We start from the raw sequence: 14051 nt of genomic DNA, 5'->3' as shown, positions 1-14051 counted from the left end.
TAACAACGTCCGTACACCATGTGTTGTTCACATAAATGCACAGTCCGCCGCCCTTGGTCTTACCGGAGTCCTCCGCTGTTCTGTCGGCCCTGAAGACAGTGCCATCTTGAAGCTATGCCCTCTAGTATTTGATTTTTCCATCCTGGGAAAACGGTTCTGACTGGCTACCCTATTTATACCACTCATAATTTTATGTACTTTTATCAGGTCCCCCTGCAACCTCTGGTGTTCCCAAGAAAACAATCCAAATCTGCCCAACCTCTCCCTGTAACAAATGCCCCCTAATCCAGGCATAATTCTGGTAAATCACCTCTACATCCTTTTGAAAAACTCCACATCCTTCATGTTGTGAGGACACCAGAACTGCATGCAATATTCCAAATGCGACCTAACCAAAGTCCAATGAACCTGCATGACTGCCTGAATCTTATTCTTAATGCCCTGGCCAATGAAGGTATGCGTACTGTATGCCTTTTTACCACTCTTATCTACCTGTGTTGCAGGGGGTCATAAACTTGCTCCCCAAGATCCCTCTGAATTTCAATACTGCTAATGGTCTTGTCATTTGTTGTATATATTTTCCCCTTACATTTGAACCCCCAAAGTGCAGGACTTGCTCAGATTAAACTCAATTTCTCCACCCACTTCTGTAGCTGATTTTTATCCTGCTGTATACTTTGACAGTCTTCCTCACGGTCCTTGACCCCAGCATTCCTGCTGCCATCCGATAACTTACTAACCAATCCCTCTACGTTTGTCCAAAAGACATCTATAATACACAAACAGCAGAGGTCTGGGCACAGATCCCTGGCAAACTCCAAATGTCACAGAATTCTGGCCTGAATATTGTCCTTCAACCACACACTTTTATCAGTAGGTCAGTTCAAAATCCACATAACCAAGTCACTGTTAATCCCATGTATCTCCTGAATCAAACTATCATGGGGACTTATATACCTCATCAAATGAAGAGGTATATAAAATCACAAATGGAATAGATAGAGGGAAGATATTTTTTTCCAAGGGAGAGGAATTAAGAACTAAAGGGCATAGATTTACGGAAAAATGGAGCAATGAAATTCATACTGGCGGCAGCATAACTGGTCTGTAAATATTTAGACTCCAATGTCTTCTTCCTGATGGCAGGAGTGAATTGAGAGCATTTGCTAGGGTGGTGTAGGTCCTTGGTGATGCTGGCTACCTTTTCAAGGCAATGCCTCTTATAAATCCCTTTGATGGTGGGGAGGCCAGTACCCGTGATGAAGTGGGTGGTGGACCTCTCTCTTCTAAAGTCAACAATCAGCTCTTTGGTCTTGCAGATGTTGAGAGGAAGGTTGATGTTGATGTCCTCTACCTTGACTCATCATTACGCATAATTCCTCCAGCAATGAAGGTGTCAAAGGTGAATTTAAAGATTAACTTTCAACTGCGTCCAGCTACACAGTCATGGGTGTAGAGCAGAGGACTGAGCGCACAGCCTTGAGGTGACCCTGCGCTGTTGGTTATCGAGGTGGAAGTGTTGCTGCCAATTCATATTGATTGTTTTCTGTTGCTGAGGAAGTCGAGGATGCAATTGCATAGGGATGCGTAGCGACCCAGTTCCCTGAGCTTGGTAACAGGTTTGGATGGGATGATAGTGTTTGAAGCCAAGCTGTCATCGATGAACAACAGCTTGGCTTGTGTGTTCTTATTGTCCAAATGGTCTAGTGGAGAGCCAGCAAGATGGCTGATCTGTTGTGGCGGTGGGCAAATTGTAGCGGATCCAGATCGGACTTTCTCAGGTGAGGTGACTTTGAGGCAATCTGACTTCGAGGAGGTAACCTTAATTGAGAGTAGACACTATCCAAAAGATGGGTATTGATTTCCTCCTCCTGTGGTAAAGTAAAGAGCTGCAAGTTTAGAAGAGGAAGCAGGCAAAAAAATATTTCCAAAAGATAGGCACAAAATGCTGGAGTAACTCAGCGGGTCAGGCAGCATCTCTGGAAAGAAGGAATGGGTGACATTTCGGGTCGAGACCCTACTTCAGACTGAGAGTCAGGCGAGAGGGAGACATGGAAATATGCAAGGGTAAGGCGTGAACACGAGAGATCAAAGGGGATGAAGTTCAAGGAAAATGTAGAATGGATCATTGTCAGCTGAATGGGGAAGATTATTTCCAGTCAGTAGTTTGTCTGATGGTAGATTAAAGCAATGCATTAATCTGGAAATGAAAGGGTTAGTCGATCCAATATGGCTAGTTAAATGGCATTTAGTATTAAAAGATAATTTGATGAACATTGCAAAGACATGAATGATAATCCCTGATTATTTTTCTCTCATTTCTTGAAATTCTGAAAGTTCACATTTGTATTTGGAGGTAAAACTTCATCCAAAACAATGGAAAAACAGGGTATTCTCTGTTTGTTAAATCAAGATTGTAGTATACAGTAAATGTATAATCTCGATTTTATAACTTTATCAGGACATTAGTAAATAGATTATAACAACCATAAATGTTAAATCTAGAATTGAGAATTTATTCTAAACAATAATCTTTTTTTCTCTTCTTCCCTCACTTATTTTTGGATCTAGAGTGAAAGAGTTGGTTGTGGATCAAAATGGTTCTGGAGAAGGGCGGGCAAATATCCTGGTACCAAGTCAGCTTGATGCATTAGAAGCGCAATGGGGACTTGGAAGCTCTCCTCAACGGGATGATCTCAAATTGCTTTGTGAACAAAATGTAAGTGTGTTTATTTTTTTTTTTTAAATGAGTCCTTTTTAAATATTGGCATTACTGCAGGAAAATGTTATTAACCTGAAATGTTTTCCTAATTTGACAATCCTATGTGTATCTGTAATATCAAATGACTACTGTTTAGTTCTTAATTAAAAAGCATTGTTATTTGTTCTTTTGGTAAAATAAAAGTCCTGCACTGTTTGGCCTAGTTTCATAGAAAAAAGGTGCAGGAGTAGTTCATTCGGCCCTTTGAGCCAGTACAGCCATTCAATATGATCAAGGCTGATCATCTAAAATCAGTAGCCCGTTCCTGCTTTTCCCCCCATATCCCTTGATTCCTCTAGCCCTAAGAACTAAATCTAACTCATCTTGCAAACCAACCTGCCAAGTGTTAATTAGGATGAGAGACTGGTTTCAAATGTTGACCTAAGTGGCATGTTACTTTTTTGAAAACTTCTGTGTTCACGTATGTTTGTAACATGTGTTTTGCTACTCCTAAATCTCCCTGCTTTTGTGAATATAATAGTTATCATTAGGATTAATTGAATTAACATTTACAAAAACTTGTGTATATTTGCATTTGGAAATATTACTTTAAAATAAATGCTATTTTGGAACAATATTTAATACCACAGGGCAAACAAATAACCAGAATATATTGCTGCGATAAATCAAGGACCCATTCATTTGAGACCAACAGCTGCTATAAATTAGCATCTTAATTAAATTTAGAATTTTTTTTCCATTTTGGGATCGGTGAAGACTGGTAGAAATATATGTAAATTGTGATTGCCTGAACTCACTCAAATTCGCTTAAAAGATTCAGTTAATTAAATTTAGTTTTTTCATGTTTGATGTCTTAAAAATGAATGCTTAGGTTTGTCTCTTACAGTTCATGGTTATCATATAAATTGCATGATGTGATAAAGGCCATAGACTACCAGACAGTGGCGCTGATGTCTGTAGTGATTAATTGCTTTGAAAGGTTGGTTATGGTGCTCCCAGCTCAGCAAGAATCTGGACCAACTACAATAGATCAATGGAGGAAGCGATCTCGCTGGCTCTCCACTCTGCACTGGACAACTTGGACAATAACTACTCATACAGTGCAGCTCAGCATGCAACACCATCATCCCCTCAACTTGTTACCAAGCTCGGGGAACTGCGTCTCTATGCATCCCTTTGCAACTGGATTCTCGATTTGCTTATCAACAGTACACAATAGGTACGAATTGGCAACAACACTTCCTCCTCGATAAACATCAGCGCAGGCACCTCAAGGCAATGTGCTCGGCCCCCTGCTCTACTTGCTCTATACCCGTGACTGCATACCTGAACACAGTTCCAACTCCATCTTTAAATTTGCAAATGACACCACTGCCGTTGAATGAATTACCATAATGTTGTCAGAGTATAGTAGGGATATTGATTGAATGATAACAGAATAACTTTGCCTTCAACATCATTAAAACCAAGGAACTGATTGCTAACTTAAGAAGACGAAGGCCTAGGGTGCACAAACCTGTTTTCATCAGCGGGTTGGTGGTCAACAACTTAATCTTTCTGTGTGTGCATATCTCCGAAGATCTGTCCTGGACCAAGCACACTGATGCAATCATAAAGAAAGTCCATCAACATTTATACTTTGTTAGAAGATTGAAGAGACTCGATATTTAAACAAATATTCTCTTGAACTTCTACAGGTGTGCGGTAGAGAGCATATTGACTAGTTGCATCCTGAACGCCCAGGAATGAAGGAGATTACAAAAAGGGGTGAACACTGCTCAGTCTTGACCTCCCCATTATCAGGTTTTGACCTCCCCATTATTGAAGTGATCTACAGGAGGCTCTTCCTCAAAAAGGCAGCCAGCATCTTCCCTGACACACATCACCCTGGCCACGCTCTAATTTCACTCCTGCCATTGGGAACAAAAGTATAGGAGACTGAAAACTGTAACAGGAACAACATTTCACACCAACCATCAGGCTGTTGAATACTACGAACTCCAACTAAGCTCTGAACTACAAACTACCTTCTAGGGACAGTCTTCTAGAACTATGGACTTCGAGCTTTACTTTTTTTTTTAACTACTTTTTGGTTATTTATTATGGTATCTACTGAGTTATGTTTACATAGATCATAAGATCATGTGATAGGAGCAGAATTAGGCCATTCTGGCCATCAAATCCACTCTGCCATTCAATCATGACTAATCTATCTCTCCCTCCTAACCCCATTCTCCTGCCTTCTCCCCATAACCCCTTGACACCCATACTAATCAAGAATCCATCTCTGTCTTAAAAATATCCACTGACATGGCTTCCACAGCCTTTTGTGGCAACGAATTCCACAGATTCACCACCCTCTGATTAAAGAAATTCCAACCTCATCTCCTTGCTAAAGGAACGTCCTTTAATTCTGAGGCTATGATCACTGGTAACATCCTGTCCACATCCACTCAATCCAAGCCTTTCACTATTCAGTAAGTTTAAATGATGTTTCCCCTCACCCTTCTAAACTCCAGCGAGTACAGGCCCTGTGCCGTCAAACGCTCATAATGTGTTAACCCACTTATTCCTGGGATCATTCTTGTAAACCACCTCTGGACCATCACCAGAGCCAACACATCCTTCCACAGATATGGTGCCCAAAAATGCTCACAATACTCTAAATGCAGCCTGACCAGCACCTTGCAGAGCCTCAGCATTACATACCTGCTGTGCTGCTGTAGGAAAGAATTTCATTTTTCCGTTTCTGGACAGTACAGGTGTCAGAGGTTATGGGGAGAGATAGGCATGAGAATGGGGTTAGCAGGGAGAGATAGATCAGCCATTATTGAATGGCCTGGTAGACTATGGGCCGAATGGCCCAATTCTGCTCCTATCACATGACCTTATGACATGATATGACAATAAAACACTCTTGACTCTTGAAAATACATAATAAAGTATAATTGTTCATAAATGCACAGAATTAGCGCGATTCACAAATTATACTGGAATGAGGATACTAAAATTAGAATCTGATACCTGCATTACTTAAAGTTTCACTTAAATATCTCTTTTGTTTATGGTGTTGTGACTGGACTGAGCTAATGCAGCTTGCTTTCTGGGTGTTCTGCCCAAGATTCCAGCAAGGTGCAGCAAGCAAACTTCAACACAACATGGAAAGCTAATGCTTCCCAGAAATGTTAAAACTTGTATTGAAATGCTGCATGTGAGTTGTGCATAGTTTGTGTTTGTCGGTTGGAATATTTTTGTTTTTCAGGCTCTGAATTTCTTTCTTGACGGTAACTGAAATGCACAACAAGCATGTCAGTTTTTAAATTGTGAAATAAATTGTGATTGTAAATTAAAAACTTTATAGGACTAGAGATTGTTGCCAATACAACCTCCCAGACCAGGTCTTAGTTCCAGAGGCACATAGTCATCTCTGAAATAATATGCATGTTAGTATGCACATTTTCTAGCCGATATTCTTTTGATTAAAATGGCTGATTCAGATCTTTGCTTGTTTCAAGGAGGAGGAAGTTTCACCTCAGTTGTTTACTTTTCATGAAGCTGTGTCTCAAATGGTGGAAATGGAGGAACAGGTTGTGGAAGAGCACAGGGCAATATTTCAGGTAAAATATTAATTTTGCTGAATTTTCTATATGAATTTTATAATAATGTTAAAGTTGGAGTCATAGATTCCAGATGTGTACAGCATTACCCATTAGCCCAACGTCCATGCCTGCCATTGCTTAACAAAGATAGTCCCATTTGCCTGCACCTGGCCAATCCTTCCTACCCACCACATCTTTCCTATCCACGTACCTATGCCATAATTGTACCAGTCTCTACCACTTCCGCTGCCATCTCGTTCCATTATGCACCACCCTCTCTGTGTAAAAAGTTGCCCTGTGTATCCTTTTTAAATCTTTCCCCTCTCATCTTAACACATGCCCTCTGTTTTTTGACTTCCCTACCCTGTTGCTGTTGATTTTATCTGTGCTCATTATTTTATATATCTCCCAGTAAAATCACCTCCTCTCTTAACTCCACCTCTATCCCTCCCCTGTAGCATTTGTAACGTGAACATTGAACTCAGTGCTTACGCTCCTCAAAAAAAAAAATTTCCTTAAATAGAATCCCAAATTTCCTGGAATTTGATGGTATTTCCTGAAATTTCCCAACTGCGCATGTCCGACTGCCGCCCCAACTGCGCACGCGCGGGGAGATAGCGTCATTTTGCGTCACCGGCGCCATTTTTAATTGTGACGCGGCTGACGGGCCTCTCCTAATTGCGCAGGCGCGGATGGTCGTATATATACTTTTTCTCCCCAAATCATCCCGCGATGCCAAAATTTCCCGAAATTATTTAATTTCTCTAAAATTACCCGAAGACAACCAGAATTTCCTGAATTTCGGGTAATTTCCTTCAAAGTGGAAACACAGATTGAACTGTACCTCCCTCAGCCACGTTTTTGTAATAGCTGTATTATCCAGTCGCATGTTCCTATCCATGCCAAGTTCATCTGCCTTACCCGACATATCTCTTACATTAAAATAAATGCAGTTTATACCATCAGACTTCCCTCGCTCCCTTCCATAATCCTGCCTGACCTGTCCACTGAACTAGCTTTTTTTTAAACTTCTTTGGGTTTCACCCTCCCTGCCAGTCTAAACACCTTTGGAGTAACTCTAGCAAATATCTGGATAGTAATCTCATTCTAGAATGTCCACGAATGCTTGCTTCCTTAACACTTTCCCATTTCAAAATGTCCTATGCTGCCTAACCCTAACCCACTGAGCATTTCTGACTCTTGCTGCTTTTATTATAAATTGGTAGCATCCCCAGTATATAGATTTTGAAAATTCAAGGTTTATTTTTGCTTCCAAAAACTTTTTTATATGTAATTATAGATAGGTGATGTAATGGGGCAGCTAGATTAGTTGAATTATTTTGATTTAAATTACTTTTATTTAAATATTTATAAAACAAATCAGTGTAAAGACTGAATTATTTTAGAAGGCCTGCCTGAAACGTAGCATACATCACATGCTTTGGTCATTGTACTACCAACATGCAACTTTATTTATATCCACAGGAGTCTATCCGATGGCTGGAGGACGAAAAAGCACTTTTGGAGATGACTGAAGAGGTGGATTATGATGTGGATGCATACTCCACACAACTGGAGTCAATTTTAGATCAAAAGATTGAAATTCTGACTGAACTGAGGGGTAGGTTTAAACAAAGTCCATTTTCAATTAACATATATTGATAGACAGAATGAAGTAGCAGTTATCTAAAAGTAAAAACAAAACTTGCAATATTCTGATTGGTACATGTTTTGGAGGATGCAGTTGATGTGTTGGAATACATGATAGTGTTATGGTGAAATAATAGAAAATGAGACAAAAGAACAATGAGTCATAAGATGTGGAAGCCAATTACAAACATAAAAGGGGATGACAATGTGGCAGAACTATGTGGTATAATGAAAAAAGCAGGTTGGATACATGCAGACCTCTCTGAAGAAAGGGATTGTGATATATTCCAAGCACCTAACCACTCTCCCCTTTCAATCTTCTAAAATAACAGCACACCAATGGTACACTACTATCAAAAAAAAAATGGTGTACATCAAAGTCTATCATGAAATTTAGTATTAATAGTGGAAAGTTACCACATTCCACCAGGTTAAACTGCCGTTGCTTAACATTTTTGACTGGATTGGATCAAATCGGTATTTTTTGTCAATTTCATGCAATTCACGTGCTATTTGGCTCTATTCATAAGCACTTACTTGTGTGTGTTTTCAAAATCCCTGCAATTTCCATTTCCGAGACTGGTTCATTATCTGAAATATTGATGTGGTCTCTTGATAAATGCAGTTTGACATCAAAATTGTATTTCTGTTTCAAATTTTCAGCATCAGACAATGTTTTTCCATGTCATCTCACAAATCATGACATTGCCTTGTTTTTACAAAGTGATTTCTACAATATTTCTAACAAAGATTGTTAGTACAATCAAGCCATACACAAGTACTGCAGGAAGTGCAAAGAGAAAAATACCAAAATGTAGAATATAATTTTACAGCATTTGTTGCATTGCAGTTACAGAGAATGTCCAATGTTCGTAATGAGGTAGGTTGGAAGATTAGGACTACGCCCTAGCTTACGGGAGGTCCGTTCAATAGCCTGATAGTAGAGGGGGTAAAAGCTAATCCTGAATCTGATGGTATGTGTTTTCAAGCTTACGTATCTTCTGCCTGATGGGAGAGGATAAAGAGGGAAAGGTCAGGGTGAGAAAGGTCCTTGATTATAGTGGCTGCGTCTCCAAGGCAGTATGAAGGATAGATGGAGTTGATGGTGGGGAGGCTGGTCTGTATCCACAGCACTCTTGGACAGACCTGTTCTTAAACCAAGCTGTGATGCAACCCGGAAGTATGTTTTCTACAGTGCATTTGTAGAAGTTGGCAAGCATTGTTGCAGACATGTAGAACTTTCTTAGTCTCCTGAGTAAGGACAAGCATTGGCATGCTTTTTTGGCTGTAGCCTCAACATGGTTGGTCCAGGACAAATTGTCGGTGATGTTTACGGCTAGGGACTTGAAGCTCTCAACTATTTCCACTTCGGCACCATCCATACTGTTTGGAGCATGTACTTCACCATATTTCTTGAAGCTCCTTTATCTTACTGACATTGAGGGAGAGGTTGTGTTTTGACACCATATTACTAATCTTTCTATCTCCTTCCTATATTCCGTTCTGTCATTGTTTGAGATCCTGTCCTCAACAGTGGCGTTGTCTGTAAACTACGGTTACTTAGTGCCACAATGTCAAAAAACACTTTTTACTATTGTCCCCCTCAGCACATCAACTCCCATTTCCTTGTTTGCATCAAATCAAGTCCCCTTTCCTTCTTTGCTGAAATAAAATCTACTACTTGAATGGTCCTGATAAAATCCAACATGAACATCAGTACTACTTACTAATACACCTGATGTTTGAGTGCTATAGGTAAAAGACTAAAAAATATGTTAGATAATTGAAGGAGAGAAATACCAAATGCCCACATAAAACATTGGACCAGGACAAATTAGGGCGTGTGACCCAAATAAGGATTCCTTATTCCAAGACATGTACAGGAGGAACAAACTGAATGAACTGTAGGTCAAAATTCAATGTAGGTCATTTTGGTGGATACATTTTGGGAAATTAAACCAGAGTAGGACATACACAGTGATTAGCAGGGCCCTGGGGAGTGTTGTTGAACACAGAGACCTTGGAGTATGAGTACATCATTCCCTCAGCAAGTACACAGGTTGGCGAGTTATATTTCTGGTATGCTTGCCCTCATTGGCTGAGGCAATGAGTACAAGAGTTAGCCATTGTGTAACAGTTATATAAACGATTGATTAGGCCACACTAGGACCTAGGAGGTCAAATTAATTAATGTCATTGTTTTATCAAATGTAAGTTTGCTCGTGCACACATTACTGAATACACTGGGTTCAATTTTTAGTTTTGCTGATGGTATGAAACAAAATTAGCCTAATTCGCTTTTTCGACTCCCACCATGACCAATAACACAATTTAATTTTATTGGCATACAGCTAACTTATATTTTTTGTATTACAGATAAAGTGAAAGCCTTTCGTACAACTCTTCAGGATGAAGAACAGGCTAGTCGGCAAATCAATCCGAAGCGGCCAAGAGCCATTTAAATTTCAAACAAATTCAAATCAAATGGTTCACAAAATCCTATTACAGAAACTTCCCTACTAATTTGAGCTGTGGTCACCAGAAGCCAATCACTGGAATGCTAAGAACTTTTGGAACTACATCAATTGAAACGTTCTATCATTTTACTTGAATTTTTTTTTTAAACACACTCCCATGGTATTACAACTAAACAAATGCTTCTAATCCAACAGCACAGGGTTAGAACATTTATGAAGTACTTTGACATTTTTTTGGGCTTTAGCAAAAACCTTTAGCCAGAAAATCTTTGCCAATTTTTTTTATTTTAATGTGTCAAAACAACTGTGGAAATTCTGCATTTAGATACTCAGTATTTTTTATTTTATTTTCTAATTGATGTGGTTACATTTTATTACCATAGCTGGCTGTGCAGTTTAAGTGTGTTTGCATGCATGCACAAACCATTTGTGAAGTAATTTCCTATTAGACCAGATTGAGCTTGCCCTGTTTTTTTCCTTTGCCTTCTGAAAGGCTGAAGTTCCCCAAACAAACATATCTAACATTAGGCATATGTTACTTTAATAAAAACATTGTTTTCTGTGTAAATTAATTTATTATGCTCTTATTTTGTTTTGAGCCATCTTTTGTCAAGTATGTTCTATTATTTCACAAGATAGTGCCATATCATCAATGTATTTAAAATGGCAGTTGGTCCCGAAATGTATAATGGTACACATATAAATTGACATTCCATATACTTTATCAATGAAGTCTTTAAGTTTAGCTTTTTTTAAGGTGTTCACTTTTTTACAAAAAATCAGTAATGTTCTTCACAACATATTATTTTAACAACAATGAGCGAGAGTATTTAAAATAAAATGAACCATTGGGATCAATTGTACTTAAAACATCAGTACTAAATAGGATTCAACGACAAAGTTTCCTTCATATTTTCAAGATTTCAATGTGACCATACTTTTACTATTTTTTCTATGTACAGTTAATTAAAATATAGATCAAAGTGGTAGGAATTAATGTATTGAAACATTTGGTTTGAAGCGTGATTAAAGGGCAAAGCTTGGGAATTAGTGAATGGAACAGTATACTGTGATGTCTCACTGTTCAGATGAGTACAGACTGGAGGTGGTTTCAGAAAAACTCAGTTAGGATGACCTACATTTTATGTCTTTGAAATCATTGTACAAAATTTTCCCTACGTTCATTTAAATACGCATCACATTGTGTGAACTACAGATTACAATGGACAGCTATCCCACCTAACGTTTCATTTTTAACTATCATTTATTCATTTCCCATTCACTAAAATACAACCTAAGTCCGTTATTTTACGAGTTTACTTCCTGCAGATAACAGTAAAATGTTGCTGAATGTGAAAAGTTTTAATGCAGCATTCTTCCACTTCATGTAAAATGTGTATTTAATATCTTGTCTGGAATTGCACCTAATTCTTACCACATTGTGGTTTAGAACTAGAGTTGACGAAATATTTGGAGGGTTTTGATAGAATACTGTAGTAATAATAAACTGGAACTTGCGGATATTCTGAGAAGTGTGTTTAACGTTAGTTTTTAATCTTCCTCAAGTAATAACCAATTCAACATGAATTGAAAACCCTGTTTTTGGCATTTCACTTCAATCCAAATGTGATATCATCCTAATTTTTATTCAAAAAATTGTTATAGGAATTTGGAACAGTGAGGGCTTGTGCATCAGATTTAAGTACATTTTGTGATGTTTTGCTCTTAAGTTTCTAAATACCCTTTTGTAAAATGCCAAACAAAATTAAAGGAAGCTAAACATGGATGTATGAGTTTCATAGTAGTTTGGATTTTTATAGATTGTGTGACAGTGCCTTTTGTAGCATAACATTTTTGTAGCTTAACATTTGTAGCATTAGTACAATGGATTAATTGTTTTGCCTTGCTTATTTTTCATATTGTAACTTCCTATATTTGTTTTTTTTGGGGGTTTTTTGTTTCTAATGTAGAATTGAGAAAATGTTTTCTTGCGCATTCCTCCCGTGTCACCTTTTATGTCAGCTGTGCATTCCTTTGAGATCAAATCTATATTTGGATTTTATGGGTTTATGAAAATTGTCAAATTTACCTGAAGTACCTATTTCAATCGTAAATTTAATCATTTTAATCAAAAAAAGACGCTAGTTCCAAGAAGTGCAATAATTCTGTCTGGAAGAATACTGCAATAGTGAAATTTAACTCCACAATAGAGAATAATAAAAACAAAATGTGGAAAAATCGTGGCATCCACGGAAAGCTGAAAAGTTAATGTTTCAGATTAAAGGCATTTAATAAGAACAGTGAGTTTGGGGAGAGATGGATGAAACAAAATGGAACATCTGAGCTGTTGATGACGACAACTTGTTGATAATACAAGGGCAATTAGAGGGAGAACTGGGAAATGGCTAGCAGATTAGAAGGGCGCCTATTTCCTTCGCTCCATTAGATGCTGCTTCATCCGCCGAGTTTCTCCAGCATTTTTGTCTACAACAGATTAGACCATGATTATAGAGAGAAAAGTTTGGTCAATATTACAAATGGACGATAACCAGGTTACCAGATTTTTAAATTTTAAGTAAGTTATTCCAATTCCATCAAATTTCAACAAATACTAAAGTACAAATCATTAACAATTTCTAAGCAAAGCGAATCTTCACAAAAAAAAACTGGTTTGAACTCGGGAATAAACTTTTGGTGTGGCAGACATACTATAGCAATTGAGTCATTCAAAATAATTTGAAGTGTAATCACGAGTTGCTAGTGAACTATGGATCAGTTGAATATCAAGTGCAATGAATGTGTCCTTCTCTAATATTCATCGGTGTTCAATTTCTCAACCACCTGCCATTTATTTTACTTATTTTTAACTCGAGGCTGAATTTATTGACATAACAGAAAATAAATACTTATTTATTTTTATATTTAGTTTAGTTTATAGATACAGAGCAAACTCACGGGGAAACGTACAAACTCCGTACAGACCTGTAGTCAGGATCGAACCCTGGTCTATAGCGCTTTCAGGCAGCGACTCGACCGCTGCGCCACCGTGCTGCTCATAACTAAATCTTACCACATTCTCATTTGCGTAAACAATTACAACATGCCATGGTTTCTAAATAACAAATACTACAGATTTGGCTCATCGGAAATACAGTATGGTAAGTAACCCACTCAAAATGTACTTAAATATAAATCTGACACAACCTCTTGCTATCATGTACTTTCTATAACTAATAGTTGAGCTGTTGCCAAACATGTGCCTCAAGCAGCTTCAGCGTGATCTTGTGTTGCAGCAAAGGAAAATATCTTGTGCGTTAAAACATCCACCGGTTCTGCAGTCTTCACACCTGTGTGTACACCTTACGATGTACCTTTTAATGTTCACTTTTTAGAATTACTTTCTAGACCTTGCTAAATGTTACACATTTGCAAATGGAGTGGATCAGTGCATAGTGTTTCTGCTATCCTGCCCTGATTGATATTTTCCTACAAGTCTATAGCTTATCAAATGCTGTTTCTGCCATCAACTTTTAAGCATAGCTCCTACATTTTTGCTCTGAATTTTCACTCCCCTTTAATACTTCACTGTTCTTTGTCATCTTT

The 14051-nt window shown here is 38.2% G+C and overlaps 1 protein-coding gene and 1 long non-coding RNA gene across 3 annotated transcripts in view; one reads left to right on the top strand and one right to left on the bottom strand.

The window, feature by feature from the left end:
* Positions 1–12234, top strand: part of kif2a (kinesin family member 2A) — a 116653-nt gene extending 104419 nt beyond the window's left edge. Inside the window, exons 18-21 of one of the 2 annotated variants that reach the window (XM_033030010.1) lie at positions 2572–2719; positions 6238–6339; positions 7807–7942; positions 10348–12234. In XM_033030010.1, the coding sequence (XP_032885901.1) occupies positions 2572–2719; positions 6238–6339; positions 7807–7942; positions 10348–10433 (472 nt within the window). In that variant the 3' untranslated portion in view covers positions 10434–12234. The remainder of the gene's footprint in view (positions 1–2571; positions 2720–6237; positions 6340–7806; positions 7943–10347) is intronic. The other variant, XM_033030015.1, reaches the window with a different exon arrangement.
* Positions 4990–5803, bottom strand: LOC116978701. The gene is made up of 3 exons (XR_004413510.1): positions 5645–5803; positions 5344–5346; positions 4990–5009 (listed from the first exon to the last, which is right to left on the bottom strand). It is a non-coding gene; the product is annotated as an uncharacterized LOC116978701 (long non-coding RNA).
* Positions 12235–14051: the final 1817 nt, after the last annotated feature.

The sequence above is a fragment of the Amblyraja radiata genome, chromosome 1, assembly GCF_010909765.2.
Source record: "Amblyraja radiata isolate CabotCenter1 chromosome 1, sAmbRad1.1.pri, whole genome shotgun sequence".
In the NCBI taxonomy this organism is placed as follows: Eukaryota; Metazoa; Chordata; class Chondrichthyes; order Rajiformes; family Rajidae; genus Amblyraja; species Amblyraja radiata.
The sequence above is the reverse complement of the archived record's forward strand: the minus strand, read 5'-3'. Positions and strand labels throughout refer to the sequence as shown.